At 44.3% G+C, this 15,553-nt stretch overlaps 1 protein-coding gene across 2 annotated transcripts in view; it reads right to left on the bottom strand.

The window, feature by feature from the left end:
- Positions 1-406: 406 nt before the first annotated feature.
- Positions 407-15,553, bottom strand: part of TH (tyrosine hydroxylase) — a 33,314-nt gene continuing 18,167 nt past the window's right edge. For both annotated transcript variants that reach the window (XM_074995982.1, XM_074995983.1), the window contains exons 3-13: positions 14,962-15,136; positions 13,409-13,497; positions 11,853-11,920; positions 10,520-10,570; positions 9,008-9,153; positions 7,228-7,363; positions 7,025-7,094; positions 6,021-6,077; positions 4,687-4,782; positions 4,211-4,344; positions 407-566 (exon numbers count right to left, since the gene is read on the bottom strand). In XM_074995982.1, the coding sequence (XP_074852083.1) occupies positions 407-566; positions 4,211-4,344; positions 4,687-4,782; positions 6,021-6,077; positions 7,025-7,094; positions 7,228-7,363; positions 9,008-9,153; positions 10,520-10,570; positions 11,853-11,920; positions 13,409-13,497; positions 14,962-15,136 (1,182 nt within the window). The remainder of the gene's footprint in view (positions 567-4,210; positions 4,345-4,686; positions 4,783-6,020; positions 6,078-7,024; positions 7,095-7,227; positions 7,364-9,007; positions 9,154-10,519; positions 10,571-11,852; positions 11,921-13,408; positions 13,498-14,961; positions 15,137-15,553) is intronic.

The raw sequence follows: 15,553 nt of genomic DNA, 5'->3' as shown, positions 1-15,553 counted from the left end.
TTCCTATGAGATCTGGACTCCTGATTTCTGCTCTTAATTCCCTTAATTATACTCAAGTCTATGACCCACAGTTTGTTGGGTGAAGGTCTATTTGGGACTGATCCAAAGTCCATTGTAGGCAAGAGGCATTTCAGTCATGTCAGCAGGGTTTGGGTCAGGCCCTTAATCCTTCCAACTCCCATTCACACTGGATCATCTGTAAATACAAACCTCCTTCTTTAAATGGCTGTGGAGATACAATGGCAACGGGCACCAGTACAAACCCTAAGACAGAACGGGTTGAAGCTCTCACCCAGGACTTGGCTGAAAACATAGAGGCCAAGTGCCAGAGCAGGGTGCCTTCTCTGTGATGATGGAAGGAGGAAGCCCCAGTGGCAGAGGTGAGAGAAGGAACATGATTTTCATATTAACTGATAACATTCAGAGCATCAATTAGGGAGTGAAGCTCATCCTTCACATTCTCCAGAGAGTGGTGGATCTTCTGTGTGCTGTCCAGGATCTCAATGCTGTGGGTGTAGGGATCATATTTCACTGCAAAGGGTCGCTTGATGCGTGCAGCGTAGCTCCTGCAAGGGGAGGGGAGACAGCAAATATAAGGAGTATAAAGGAGCTGGGAGTAGAATCGGTTGAAAATATGAGGGGTGGCATGCTCCCATGAAATGTCTTCAAAACTTTCTGTTTTCAAACAGTTTTCATTTTAAAATTTTGTAATTTAAAAAAAAAATCTGTTCCTGTCCCAACATCAAATTTATTTCCTTCAACAATGGCAAAGATGTGATCTCAATATATATCTAGTGCATTCATAGAATCACAGAACAATAGAGCTGGAAGAGACCTAAAAAAGCCACCAAGTTCAGCGCCCCTGCCCTAGGCAGGACCAAACCCATCAGATCAGCCCAGCCAGGGCTTTGTCAAGGCAAGACTTAAACACCTCTAGGGATGGAGACTCCATTACTTCTCTAGGTAGACCATTCCAATGCTTCACCACCCTCCTAGTGAAAAAGCTTTTCCTAATGTTCAACCTGGACCTTCCCAACTGCAACTTGAGACCATTTCCACATAACGGAACCACATCTGGCACAAATTTGTCTCAGCACATTTAATTGGGCTAAGATAACTCTGAAAACAGGTTAAAATATTGCCTTAAGTCAAATGTGATAGTGAATCTAGTTGGGTGGATGCTTGTGCAGATGACAAAACACCATCCATTTTGGCATAGGGCAACATGACTAACACCCAGATCTTCACATTTAGCAAACTAATTATTTTAATTGGACTTAATTGCTTAAATACTTTTGAGACTTTGGGCATTAGGGTGTTTGGAGACTGAGATCTAGTGTACATGGGGAAGATATGAGACTAGAAAGTAATACAGGTTGAACCTCTCTAGTCTGGCACCCTTGGGACCTGGCTGGTGCCAGATGAGAGAATTTGCCAGACCAGAGGAGGTCATTTTTTTCTAGCAGCACTACCAACACTTTCATTACTTACTGGGCTCTTAGAAGACATTTAGGGATAAATTACAGCTACATAGCAGCCCAAAACACTGAAAGGCAGGACTGGTGGTTGTAAATAAACTTTATGAAACCTTGGGAAAATTTGGCCACACCCTTAATAAGTGGTCATCCCACTAAAATGATGGCAGATTACGGATGTTTCCAGGTGAGAGAGTTTTGGATTAGAGAAGTTCAACCTGCATGTGAATTTAAATTGCTATAAATATATCAGCATAACTCCCTTGTGTGGATGCTCTTAATCCATAATAAGAGGGCCTTTTTCCAGTCGATCTTAAGACCCTTTGGAAGCAGTTTAATCTAAACCAGAAAAAAATTATGCCTGAATAAGAGTGCTCAGATGACATGATCCATGTAGCTATAGTGATCTATCCATAGGCGTGCCATTAGACCAGTATAACGTCTCAGGTAGAGAAGCCCTAAGTAAAATTTTCAAAATTACCTTAGTGACCTTGAAACCAAAATCCCATTGATTTTAATTGGGGGTTAGGCACCATAGGTACTCTTGAAAGTTTCACTGATAGTTTATAGTCTGTGCTCAGGAATGGAATGACAGCAAGTTCTGCAGGCCAGGAGAGACATACATCTGCATAGCTTAGAACCAAGGGTGGACTATGGGGAAGAGAGACTGTGTTGTTAGAAATCTGCAGGTGAAGGGCAAGTTGGCATGGCTTCTCAGTACAGTGTCCTGATCCAAGTCTCTACTCAACTCTCAATTAGTAGTCCGGCAGCTGCCTCAGCATTAACCCATTGACTTCAGTTGCAGGTGTGAGTGTTTCAGCATCTTTCAAAAATCAGACCCATAGATCCCAACGTTCTAAACCCCAAATGAGGGCTAAAGACCTTATAAAGGTCAGAGGAAAAGTTAACAAAGGCCAAGATTGTCAAAACTAGCTGTCAGACATTAGGTTCCTGTGCCAATATTTAGGAATCTAAATAAGCAACATGCTTTTCCACTGCTGAATAAATACGGACTTTTTATAATTGGAGATACACATCTCCTAGAACTGGAAGGGCATCTAGTCCAATCCCCTCCCCTCTTGGCAGGACCAAGCACCATTCCTGACATCTATTTACCCCAGTCCATAAATGGCCTCCTTAAGAAATGAACTCACAACCCCAGGTTTAGCAGGCCATAACACTGAGCTATCCCTTCCCCATTAGGATCCTGATATCAAACACTCATATCTGAAAACCTTACAAATATGGGGGAACAAGGTTGTTCCACTAAAGAGAGTATTTCTGATGAACACCAGTTATATGATTCATTATTTCTGATGGCAATAATTGGCACCAGTAAACAATTTCAGTATAGGTTAGGTACAGGTGCACAGCATCTGAAGCATAAGACCTCTAGAATAACCAAATGGTGTTAAACAATATCTTGCCCATTTCTCATTGTTGCCAATATTTGAGCAAGATGCATAATACATGGTTCACCTACAGGTTTTTACCAGCAGCCTTTACAGAACCAAGCAGTATTTGTCTCTCCTTAAGTTCTGGCACCCTCTTGTGGTGTTTCAAATGCTGGTCATTTGCAGTTCATTTTGAGGAATGTATTCTCTTCAACAAAGCAGTATTTTGCAAGAAGAAATGTCTGGCTGAATCCAAAAAGTGACCTGAATCACAGTGTATCACCATCCCAACAACCCTTTTAATGACCATGCTGTTGGCTACACTGTGTGGATGAGCCAGTCAATCTCTCTTGCTTTTTCCCCAGAAGTTCTCCTCCCACCTCCCAATGTAGAACACAACCATATCTCAAATTGTTTCATGAAATGAAGCTTTTGTTTTCTGGCCAGCTGTATTATCTTCCTCACGCTCCCAGTTATGCCGCTATTGAATGCTGTTTGTCATTGTTCCTCGGATTAGAATAATAGTTCTTTGAATGCTGGCTCGGACAGGGCACTGTAAAAGTTAACATGATTGATAATGATAGTCTTGTTGGAACTGTGCTGGTCTGCTTCAAATCAGGATGGGGAAAATATTAATAATTAGAAATATGGGTTCTCTGAGCATCCATACCATCCTTGGAAATCTTGATTCTCTTGGTGCACAGGAACCAGACCAGCTGACAGTGGGGCAAAGGCCCAGCGATTCAAAAAATCTGAGGCTCCCAGCCCAGACTACTGCAGCAGAGGTGGCACACAGAGCCTCAGACCCTTTAAACCACCACCAGAACACCATATGGCATGTTCCAGGCAGCACAGAAGGCTGGGGGAGGGGTGCCCCCCAACATTGCTTCTTCTGCCCAAGCTCACCCCCACCCAATTAAGGTGACCATCTGTCCCATTTTTCCCAGGACACTCCTTTATTTAAGCTGTCTCATAGGTCTCCTGACTTCTTTAAGAAAACAGGCAAATTGTTCCATATTTTGTGGGGCTCCTGTTCCCTGGCATCCTGTGTCTTGAGGTGGCAGCTAGGGAGCAGGTCAGCCACCCTGCTGTGTGAGCTTTGCAGAGTGGCCTTAAACCTTATTGTGGCTTGGTATCCCCACCTAAAGAAGGCATTAATATACTTACTTACCTGCAGGGCCTTGTGAGGCCTAATTAATGATGGTTTCTAATGTGCTGTGAGGACAGAGACCTCCTTTAAGTACCAAGTATAGCCAATGAATAATGCAAGGGGAAGGCAGGCCATGATATAATCAACTGTGTATTTACTTGCCCTGGTTGCATTTCCATTCCAGATCCTACCTGAGTTTGTTTTTGGCATCGTTGAAGCTTTCAGATACAAAATACACTGGCTGGTAGTTCTGATCTTGGTAAGGCTGCACAGCAGCAGCATCTGGGTCAAAGTCCCGGATCTCTGGTTCATCCGACAAGGAGTGCTGAGAAGATCGAGAACAAAAGCCGGTGCTTAAAGGAGAAGAAGAATGTTTATATGCATGTGTAATGCTGACAGACCCAGGTTGCTGGCCCTAGGGATAGGGCCTGCAAGCATAGGGTCTGAAGCCCTGCACTCTACCACGTGAGCTAAAGGCCAGCTGGCTCTCATCTGAAGCTGTAGAGCAGGGACTTTAGTACCCAGAGCAACTGAGATCTCATCTGGGGTGAGTACACATGTTTCAGAGAGAAATGAGGAAAGTGGCTTAGATAAAGAAACCAGAAGGAAAAGAGTCCCTTGAGGCAATGTGTCTGAGCACTGAAGGGCAGGACAGGTTCAGACTTACTATTAGCTCCCCATAGGAGGATAAGAGCCCAGCTCCATAAGCTTTGATTATTCCATTCTGTTTGCAGAGACCAAACTCCACTGTAAACCAATAGAGCTGTGGAGGAAAGAGAAAAACAGGCAAGGAGTCACTCCTTTTCTCCCACATCTTCATTTTCCTTTCACCTCCCCAACGCCAGTTCAACTCAGAGAACAGTTGTCCTGGGGCTTTTACTTGGGTTTGAAAGGAAACAGAGAAGTCACTGGTCACAAACCCCAGTTAGAACATTCATTCATTTTGGGAACAGCTCTCATCTTTCTAGCCTGTTTGTGCACACTGTGCCCATCGCTGTCATATCTGACTTGCATTGACTGAGACCTTCTCCAGAATAAGTCCCTCCTTCACAACAGGGCGAGAGCTGCCCGGTCACTCCTGTCCTGCTTTGGAAGATTTGGGGACATGGTGCCACTGTGTCTGAATTCATTGCTGGAAGTAGTGAGGCAGGCAGTGAGTTAATGATCTTATTGGGGGGCCCCATAGCAAGGGGCTCCAAGCAGTTGTTTGTGTTATGGGTGCCCAAGGCCAGATAATTCCAAGGTGGCGCATGATTTCTCTGAATAATGTACTATATATTTTGTTTATGTCCCTGAGTATTCAGCATCAACAAAATGCTTTTGTTAATTGACCTTGACCCGGAATTTGTTCAGGCAGACTCAAAGGGAAAGGATGTAAATTAATCCCTCCCCAAAGATGCTACACAGTAAATTCCACATCTTTGAAAATCTGATGCCAGATGATGTATACATGGAAGTGCCAATGTACATGACACTTAATGTGCAGTTGGATGAACTCTGATAAACTTTAGTCCTTTGTAACTAACCGCTGTCACTGCGAGTGAGGTAGAATATGTTCCCAGCATGCACTTCAATGGACACTATACAGCCCCACAAGTAGGCCCTGAGTGTTTCATTGGTAGTATGTGACACCCTGGAGAAGGCCACCTAAGAAGAACCAGAGTTCTGTGTTCTCAACTAACACTCTTCAGTGATGTAAGGCAGAGTCCTGGATGGGAAAGACGCTAACAGAGGTGCCATGGAGACACATTTGCGGACTGAACAGAGAATACATGAGGAAAGACAATGAAGATACTGTGCATGGAGACAGGCCCTTAGTAGCTGACTTCAGGGCCTCTACTGACCCTGTATGTAACTCAGGAGAATCTGTCCCATCTCCTGAGTACACCACATCCTTCAGAATCCTCCCAGCCACTGACACCTCAGAAGGAAAAGGAAGAGGAGAAGCTCATTGATTCGGCTAGGGAAAGAGCAATCCCTTCAGAGTAAAAGACAACTTACTGTGGCAAGTTTCTCAATCTCTTCCTCAGTCGCACCCAGTGATGCCAGGCCAATATCCTAGAAAGAGAAGGAAGGAAGAGGGTTAAAGTGAAATGTTGGTTGTGCTCACGTCCATTTCAGTCCCATTTTACTAAAAGCTTTGGTTTCTAGCCTGCTCAGATGTCCCTTGTTGTATGGATTTCCCACACCATCCCTCGTCACCCACTCAGAAATCAGCAGCAGGGGGCACTATGCTAATTTTGAGCAACACCAGTAGCAGCAGCTTCTGTACCCTTTTCTGTAGCCACCCCACCCCAACCCCTGCCCCGAGCCCCCTGCACTCCACCCCACACTTAAATTTCTTAGAGGAACTGTTGTATCACAACCCCCGCAGCCAGCTGCCCTGAGCACACACACCCATCCCCTGCTGCCCACCAGGGCAAGCTGCAGTATGACAATACCTTTAAGGAATTTAAATTATTTCCACCCCTGAACTACTACTACTACCACTCCTAATGAGGTAGGTGGCCAGTCACCTGTCGAAATAAAAAGCACAGCTCAGAGCAGAGAGGGCACAAACAATTGTGAGCTGAAACACATTCACACTGTGTATTTGAGGAACACTTAGTAAGAGTGAATATGTTCATTAAATGCAAAGTTTGATTTGTTCCTAATTTGAGGGGGAAAAAGAAGAAGAAGAAAAAAATAGGCCTAAATCGACTGGATAAATTGTTTGCTATGGATACTTTGTGCGGCTCTAGTCTGGGATCCTTTAGCATGCACTATGATGACTCCTGATAGGATAGTGGCAGCAGTAAACTCCCTCATAGCTACTATTCCAATGCCATTCCCAACCATACTTCCAGGAACAATTTAAGTGGGGTAGCTCCCCTATAGCCATCATAGTTATGCAGATTCCCATAGTAATCCCTGGTGAAGGAAGTTGGGATTGGAATAGATTTGTGCTCCCTCACCATTCTCTAAAACAGCTTCCAAGCATTGGGACCCACTTCTGCCCTAATTACCTGGGAGAACTGTGCGAAGGTCCTGTCGGCCAGCATGGGTACATGCCCCAGAAGTTCATGACAACAATCCCTTCCATCGGAGAGACAAGAGGAAGGATTGGTTAGTCACTGCTTGAGAGCTGAATGGCATTTCCTGACTATCCCACAGGCCACGAGCAGTATGAGGACAGGGAGGAGTCTGCATCGTATGCGGCAATACTCACGGCTCTGGGGAGTGCATGGGCGAGGATGCATGGCGGATGTACTGGGTGCACTGGAATACCCTGAAGGCCAAGCTGGAGAGAAAGTCCCGTGCAGACAGCAGGCCAGCTACAGGTCGGAGCTGGAACCCAGTTCTCTCTGAAATAGTCCAAACAGTCACTTATCTAGGGAGAGACCATTCAGTCTCAGAGTAGAGCAGGCGGAGAGGGCATGGTGACTGGCAACTGCTGAAACTGACTGTGTACAATGGGGGCCATACGCCATTATCTCACAGCTTGGCCAATCAGGGTAGGTCTACCAGGCGAAGTTATTTTGAAATAACAGCCATTACATCTACAAAGCGCAACTGTTATTTCACAATAGTGGTTGGCTTATTCTGAAATAGCTAAGCCTCATTGGCTGTGTCTACACGTGCACACTACTTCGAAGTAGCGGCACTAACTTCGAAATAGCACCCGTCGCGGCTACACGCGTCGGGTGCTATTTCGAAGTTAACTTCGACGTTAGGGGGCGAGACGTCGAAGTCGCTAACCTCATCAGGGGATCGGAATAGCGCCCTACTTCGACGTTCAACGTCGAAGTAGGGACCGTGTAGACGATCCGCGTCCCGCAACGTCGAAATTGTGGGGTCCTCCATGGCAGCCATCAGCTGGGGGGTTGAGAGACGCTGTATCTCCAGCCCGTGCGGGGCTCTATGGTCACCGTGTGCAGCAGCCTTTAGCCCAGGGCTTCTGGCTGCTGCTGCTGCAGCGGGGGATTCATGCTGCATGCACAGGGTCTGCAACTCGTTGTCGGCTCTGTGGATCTTGTGCTGTTTAGTGCAAGTGTGTCTGGGAGGGGCCCTTTAAGGGAGCGGCTGGCTGTTGAGTCCGCCCTGTGACCCTGTCTGCAGCTGTGCCTGGCACCCTTATTTCGATGTGTGCTACTGTGGCGTGTAGCCGTTCCCTCGCAGCGCCTATTTCGATGTGGTGCTGCGCAACGTCGATGTTGAACATTGACATTGCCAGCCCTGGAGGACGTGTAGACGTTATTCATCGAAATAGCCTATTTCGATGTCGCCACATCGAAATAGGCTACTTCGATGTAGGCTTCACGTGTAGACGTAGCCATTCTGAGACGAATAGAGCCTATTCTGAAATAAGCCTTACCGCATCCAATGGCTCATTTCAAAACAGGCTGAACATGTGTAGACGCCATATTTCAAAATAGCTAAGAGTGTAGTAGTGTTATTTCAAAATAAGTTAGTCCGGAATAGCTCTTCCAGAATAGCTGATTTCAGAATAAGGTTGCTGTGTAGACATACCCTCAGTCCCAGCCCACACACTCTTCACAATAGACCCTACGTTCCTTGGGCTGATTCTCACTCATGTGCTTGGAACACACATTTCCACACCAGACATCCCCTCAAACCCTTCTTTACGCTTCAGACTCAGAAGCCCACAATTCAATGCACTGACACAGACCACCACCTCACATTCACAGGCTGGGGTCCACAAACCTTGCTTGCTCCCTTCCTTCCTCTGTAATCACATTCAGGCTCCTCAGAGGAGCACACGCACTTGCACAAGCCCCACTACTTCCCTCTTGGAGCACGGTAGACCTTTCCCCGGTTTGCCCTACCTTGCAATCCCATACACACGATCTGCTGCCTCAGCAAGCTCTTCTTTACCTTAACTTGCTGTCCCTCCTCCAAATTCACACGTTGCCTTACAATGCCCACTACATGCTGATCCTCTTGACCCAGTGATCCCACTCCTGGCCTGGGAGGGCACCCATGCCCACCTTTCAAGAAGCGGGAGACATCCTCCAGTTGAGGGATGTTGTTCTCACTGTAGCCACAGAATCTCTCTAGCAGATGAAAGGCCTCCAGGTGCTCTTTGCAGGCATGAGTCGGGTACAGGCTCTTCAGTGTGGTGTAAACCTCCCTCCTTCAGAGACAAAGGTAGGAGAGACCCTGTGAATTCATGATCTAGCTCTGTCACTCCTCTCATCAGGACAGATGTGACTTGTTGCTCTTACTGCTGCAGTTCCTCTCCCTTGTGGGTTTATTTTTTTTAAGCCATTGAGTTTGTATCCATTTACATACACATGGACATGCGCGCTTTCCAACCAATATTTGATGCCTGACTGTGGGAGTGGAGAACTCAGAGGGTGTCTTGACCAGCACAATTAACTGTGGGCCAAGGATGCGCCAAGAGAGTTCCTTCTAACAAAATGAGGGAACAAAAATCCAGTCCATTGGCCCTGATAAAAAAAATTAGACTAGGGCTAGACAATTAAGAGAGACACCAGATGGTCAATCCAGAAATGTACATCAGATGTTCTCCTCTGATGAGCATCTTCATTCCTATTAATCGGCCTAGTTATCATGAGTACATCCACGTGGCAAATAGTAACAGAGGTAGCCAGGTTAGCCTGTATTCTAATAAAACAAAACAAAACAGCAGTAATGCAGCACTTTAAAGACTAACAACATGATTTATTCAGTGATGAGCTTTCTTGGGACAAACTTGGTCTGTCTCACAAAAGGTCATCACTGAATAAATCATGTTTTGGTCTTTAAAGAGCAATATTACTGCTGTTTTGTTTTGTTACATGGCAAATAGAAACCTGCAGCAGTCAGGCTCAGAGCCCAGGTTTACAAACTCAGGCTTACAGGGTTCATGTTAGGGGGCTAAAAGCAGCAATGAAGATGTTCTGGATTAGTCTGGATTTCAAGATCTGAAGCCTGAGCCTGTTCCTAGGCTTGGAGGCTCACTGCTGTTGGTTTAAAATGGCTTAGACATACCATTAGAGCGGAACTGTTACAGACTTTAGGCACAACCCTCAGAGACGAGGAGTGGCTGAAACTGATTTATGGTACTGAAGGGTCCTGGATTATCTTAGATCTTTTCAGGTGACTGAGCAGTTAGCAAGCAGCATGGCAGTATAGGGTCAGGATTCCTCCATGCTGTGCCTCTTTCTGTGCATTATGAACAAGAGCATTACCTGATGGTCTTGTTCTTTAGGGACGGACCTCCTGGAATTTCCTCTCAGAATTCCCTTAGCTCACAGGGAAGCCCATGCAGACAGTCAAAATTCTTTGCATAAAGTCCATTAGGCAACATCCATGCCTTAGTTCTGAACTTCTAGTCAGGCCCCAGGATAAACCCAGGGCTGTTTTCTGATTTCTCTCTTTGCTCAGAGCACACTCCTCAACAGCTGGGTAATGGGAAAAAATCTTTTATTTCTTTCATGGTTCCTAATTCAGCTGGACTGAGCCAGAAAGGATTTTGCCTTAACTCAAACACTCACCAGGTAGCAATTTCATCTGCCCTGTACTCCACTCGAGGGATTGGCTCCCCACTGTAAGGCAAACATGGTGTTGGAGACAATAGGACATGGGGAAATAAATTAGCAATATGATATACAAGGTGGAGCTCCAGAGGTAAGAAAATTCACTAGGTTTCTGATGCACAACATCCGCACAGTTTAATGTGGGTTAGCTACATTTAAACCTAAGACATGGCTAGCAAATAGGGTACAGGATTAGCATAGGTCTAGCAGGAAACACAAAGCTTTAGCATGCATAGAGTTGGGCCATAACAAGGCAGATTCAGGGACATCAACCCTTTTAGTGAATTTGTGTCAAGATTGCCATCTGTTTTGGTCAAACCCTCGGATGCATAAATGGAGGAATATTAAGGAGGGACTGGAAAGTGATGTTGTACCTGCAGCCAGCACTGAATAAACTATTACTAGAATGCTGTGTCTAATCCTGGTGTCCATATGTCAAAATGAATGTTGAAAAACTGGAATGGGTTTAGAAAAGAGCTACAAGAATGAATTGAGGACAGAAATCATACCTTGTACTCACTGTTCACGCTTGGTTTTTGCCTCCTGGGTGGAACAAATTTTGTTCTGTGCACCAAGATGGGCAGATGTGCACCACCAATAGAAATACATGCTGCGGCTGTGAGCCTCTATGGGCATACTGCTAATCAGCTGAGCTGCACCTGAATGTCTCCTGGGCAGCCAACCAAGCACTCAGCTTACAGGGAACCCTGCTTATAATGTGATAATTAGGAAGCTCAATCCAAGAGAATATTTAGTGTTGACTGGTTGCAGTCTATAAATACTTCATGGGGAAGAGAATTCAGATATTATATGGTTCTTTAATCTAGCTGAAAAATTTGTAACAAGATCTAGTGATTGAAATCTAAAGCTAGACAATTTCAGTCTAGAAATAAAACACACATTATTAACAGTGAGGCTAATTAACCATTGAATCAGTTTACCTAGGCATGGGGTGGTTTCTCCATTACTTGATGTCTTTAACTCAAGACTGGATATCTTTCTAAAACAGATGTTCTAGCTCAGACAGAAGTGGCAGGCTTGATGCAAAAATTATTGCCTGAAGTTTTATGGCCTGTGTTATGAAGGAGGTGTGGTCTGGCCTTACCATCTATGAATTAATAAACATGCAGATTTTTAACATGATAGGAAGCTGGCTGAGTGGAGAGAGCACAAGAAATGAGAAAAGAAGCTCAGAAGGGAGAATGAAAGGGCAAAGCATGGAGCGAGTTCCCAGCAGGTGGCACTGTGCTATGAAATTGCTGTCACGCCTTATGCTGGGAACGTGTCTTACTGCTTATAGTGAAAGGCAATTTCTGCAATCATTCTCCTTCGTTGCCGGTATGCTTGGTCAGAAAATCCCTGTAACAGAAAGGAACAGAACAAGTATTTCAGTTAGTTAGCTTTCCGCACAGAAAAGGTCTCATATTTCCTGCACCATCACACGCACAAATACGAGCAATGTGGTGGAGTAGATAAACACACCCACACATTAACAGGTAGCAGCTGCCCCTCATTACAACAGAGCCCCTCCTTTCATACCTATAGGTAGTTCCATTCCCCAACTCAGAGTGAATGCTCTGTATTCTCCTTCTACATGGGAGGAAGTGGGCCCTGCCCCAATCCAGTGTATGTTTTATCTATTTATTTTCTGGGAAGCAGGTCCTTCAAGCCAAAGATAAGGCATCTTTACTGTGTCTCTCAGAAACCAAGTCTGAAACAGAGCTAGTTTAAATTATGCAGGATTGCCAAGAAAATTGCTTCAGAAGCGGGCTCATTTGCTCTCGGGACCAGTCCTACTAGAGATGTAGTAGAACCCCCATCTCTGGATAAAAGTAGACTAGACAAAGCACTAAGGAATAAATGGTGCCAGAACCAATCCTGTACTGGCTAAAGGGAGATAAACAAGGTGGGATTACAGGTAGAGAGGGCCAAAAATGATTTTCACATCCTAAGAAAATGTTTGACATTTTGAAAAGTTTTCCCGCCCCAATTTGGGATGAGAAGTCAAAATCTTTAAAATGTTCATGAATTGATTATCCCACAGAAGTTCTCATTTGAGCCTATGAAAACACTTCCTTTTTCACTTTAATCTTTTTATATTTTAATTTCCCTCCATAAATTATCTTAAATTTCAAACTGCAAAATCTTTTGGAACAAACAAGTATACCCATCCACAAAACCCCCATCATGAAAATGTCAGAATTGGATTTCTCAACAATTTTGAATTTTTTCAATCATTTTAAAATGCGACATTAGTCAAAATAGACCCTTTCCTGGAAATAGTTTTGGTTTTGCAGCGTGAATCTTTTCTGATAAAAAAATAATTCAGCCAAAAAATTCCTGACCAGTTCCAATCACAGGTGCTTCCATTGCTCTGTGGCTGCATCTACACTACAGTGATCTTTCAAAAGATGATCTTCTTTCAAAACAGCACATCCATACACAAAAAAGCTGGTTGAAAGATCAATCTGCTTTTTGATAGACAGAGTCCACACAGACCCCACTCTTTCAAAAGAATGGGCCAGGGACTGAAAAATCCGGCACCATGAAAACTGTTCTTTTGAAAAAAGGGCTTGCAGAGCATCTACAATGCTTTTTTTTTTTAAAAAGAAACTTTCTAAAGGAGGTGCTCTTCTTGATCCAGGAGCAGAAGGCGGCTTCCAGAAGAAGAGCCTCATTCTTTTAAGTTCAGATTGAAAGAGTGCATTTTGTGTGTGAATGCTCCACATGTTCTTTCAACAAAGGGCCTGATTTTCTGAAAGGACTTGCTAGTGTGGACGTGGCACATGTCTCTGTTGGAAGAGCTGTGGCTGAAAAGTGAGGCTATGTTTGAATGCACCAACTCACCGGGTGGTCCAAATCCAAGTCTGGGTCAAACTTGGTGACTAAGTGGTGACACTTGTCCAGTTCAGAGATTTTTCTTGGAAACCAATAAACTGTAAAGGGAAATAAGACCACAGAAGTGAACACTGAGTTAAATGTATCTCATGTCTTCTGAAGGAGATGGGTCATAGCACATGCATAACCTGATGTGGCACATGCATAGACACATGCCCACATTAATTCCAAATGATTTAAGTGCTCATGACATCATGGTGCTTCAATGACTATGCTTCATGACTGCCCATGATCCCTTTATCTGGTGCACCTACCCACAGCCAGACTTCATAAACTAACCTCTACCTCATGACCAAACATGTCTTCCCTTTCAATATCTCTGCATCGAGGCCATTTTCAGACATGAGCAAACTACTAAGGAAAAAACTGGCTTTCACTCATATCAGCTTCACTCTCCCAAAGGTAAAATAGTCCACTGTCACAGTAAAACACCTGGGATCCTGAATGACCACCCCTCCTCCCACACACAAAGCCTTTCATTATTTCTATCGATGAAGCTCAGGTACATCAAGGGGTTAGATAGCAAGAGACTAAATCCAGTTTAGCAGCCTTCTCAGGCTTGCATGAACATTGGGAACAATCATCCCATGACTTGGTCTATGCTATTCACTTGTTTTGCTAGGTCAAATGCAGCAGTGATCAGCTGAAGATGAAGGACAGAACTATAAGGCATGTGGGGAGATAAACATGGCCCCATATTATCAGGGTGACACCGAGGACCCCAGGCACATGATCTTCTGATGCCAGGTACAGTAAGAAGAAAAACCCGTAACTACTTGCTTTCCCATCACCCCATTTTCTGCTTTCCTTTTACTTTGTATCTGTTGATCACGTTTAGCCAGAGCTGGTTCCTATACGTCACAAATATAGGGGCTGAGACAATATCATGTTTAAATCACCTACCAATTGCTGATGTGCTGTCATCTTTCCAGGAAACAATTCAAGTGATTTTCCTGATGAGTCTCTAGGGCTACTTTTCACTTTCCCACCTACCTAATGGCTTTCCTGTGAATCAAAACTGGGAGGATGTGAGAAATCCTCTCATCTTCATGTTGTACCAAAGTAAAAATTTAGCCCAACTAGGAAGAATTCACTTTACTAGTCCTTAGAGACAATCAACAGATCACTGGTGTCACACTGATGTAGAAAAGGCACCATCCAAACACACTTCCAGTTGCTGACACATGGGTAGAAAGGTCATAACTGTGAAGTTAGACAACTGGCTATAATAAGTAGGGTGGAAGCTGTACAGTGCTAAATGTTGGGCATTAAATTCCTAATCCTGTTGCTCTTTGGACCTGGAAGAAATAATCTGGCACACCTTGAAAGGAGAGAAGTGAGAGAGAAAAGAAGCGAGTCTGCTCTCATGGGAGGTGCATTCTATTCTGTTCTAGTCTAGTCAGATTGCCCGTACGTGAGTATTGCAATCCCTATGCCACAGTTTCTTAAGATCAGTCTTCATGTTAGAATTGAAAAAGCTGAAACAGCTGCAAGTTCCTTACACTTGTCTTCCTTAGTGCTCCTCACTTCTTCTGACATTCTTTTGATGGAGCTCATAAGAGTGCTGACATCAGTGCTATAGACTTCACAGCGTATAAAATATTCCAGCTCAGTGGACCCCGCCTGAGTCTTCCTGCTGGGCCTTGTCTCCAGGTGGTGAATTTTAGCTTCAAATGTCTTTCGAGAGTGGAAGAGGAGAAACATATAAATGTAAAAACACAGGTTCTAGTAACATTGCATTGCAAACTTTCCAACAGGTGAAATTCAGAAGGGGAAGAAAATCCAGAAACACAAATTCTTCCCCAAGATGTTTGCAAGGCAGAAGCAAGGGTATTTCTGGTCCTCATCTGGCAACTCCTGAAATCAGAACAGGGTACTTTCTTATCAGTTCCATCCCTTTTATATACTGTAACATGATTAAGCTGAAATTCTATGACTGCAACTTTCTCCAATTACAAAACGCAGTTTAATCAAGAAAACAACCATGGTGTTTAAAGTGCATTTTGAAATGGAGAAAAGTTTCTTCAAGAAAATACCAATTACGTTAAAAATGTAATGTTAAAAATTGCACACAAGCCAATTTGAACCCTTTGA

Source organism: Carettochelys insculpta, chromosome 6, assembly GCF_033958435.1.
Source record: "Carettochelys insculpta isolate YL-2023 chromosome 6, ASM3395843v1, whole genome shotgun sequence".
Classification (NCBI taxonomy): Eukaryota; Metazoa; Chordata; order Testudines; family Carettochelyidae; genus Carettochelys; species Carettochelys insculpta.
This window is presented reverse-complemented; position numbering and strand designations above follow the sequence as displayed.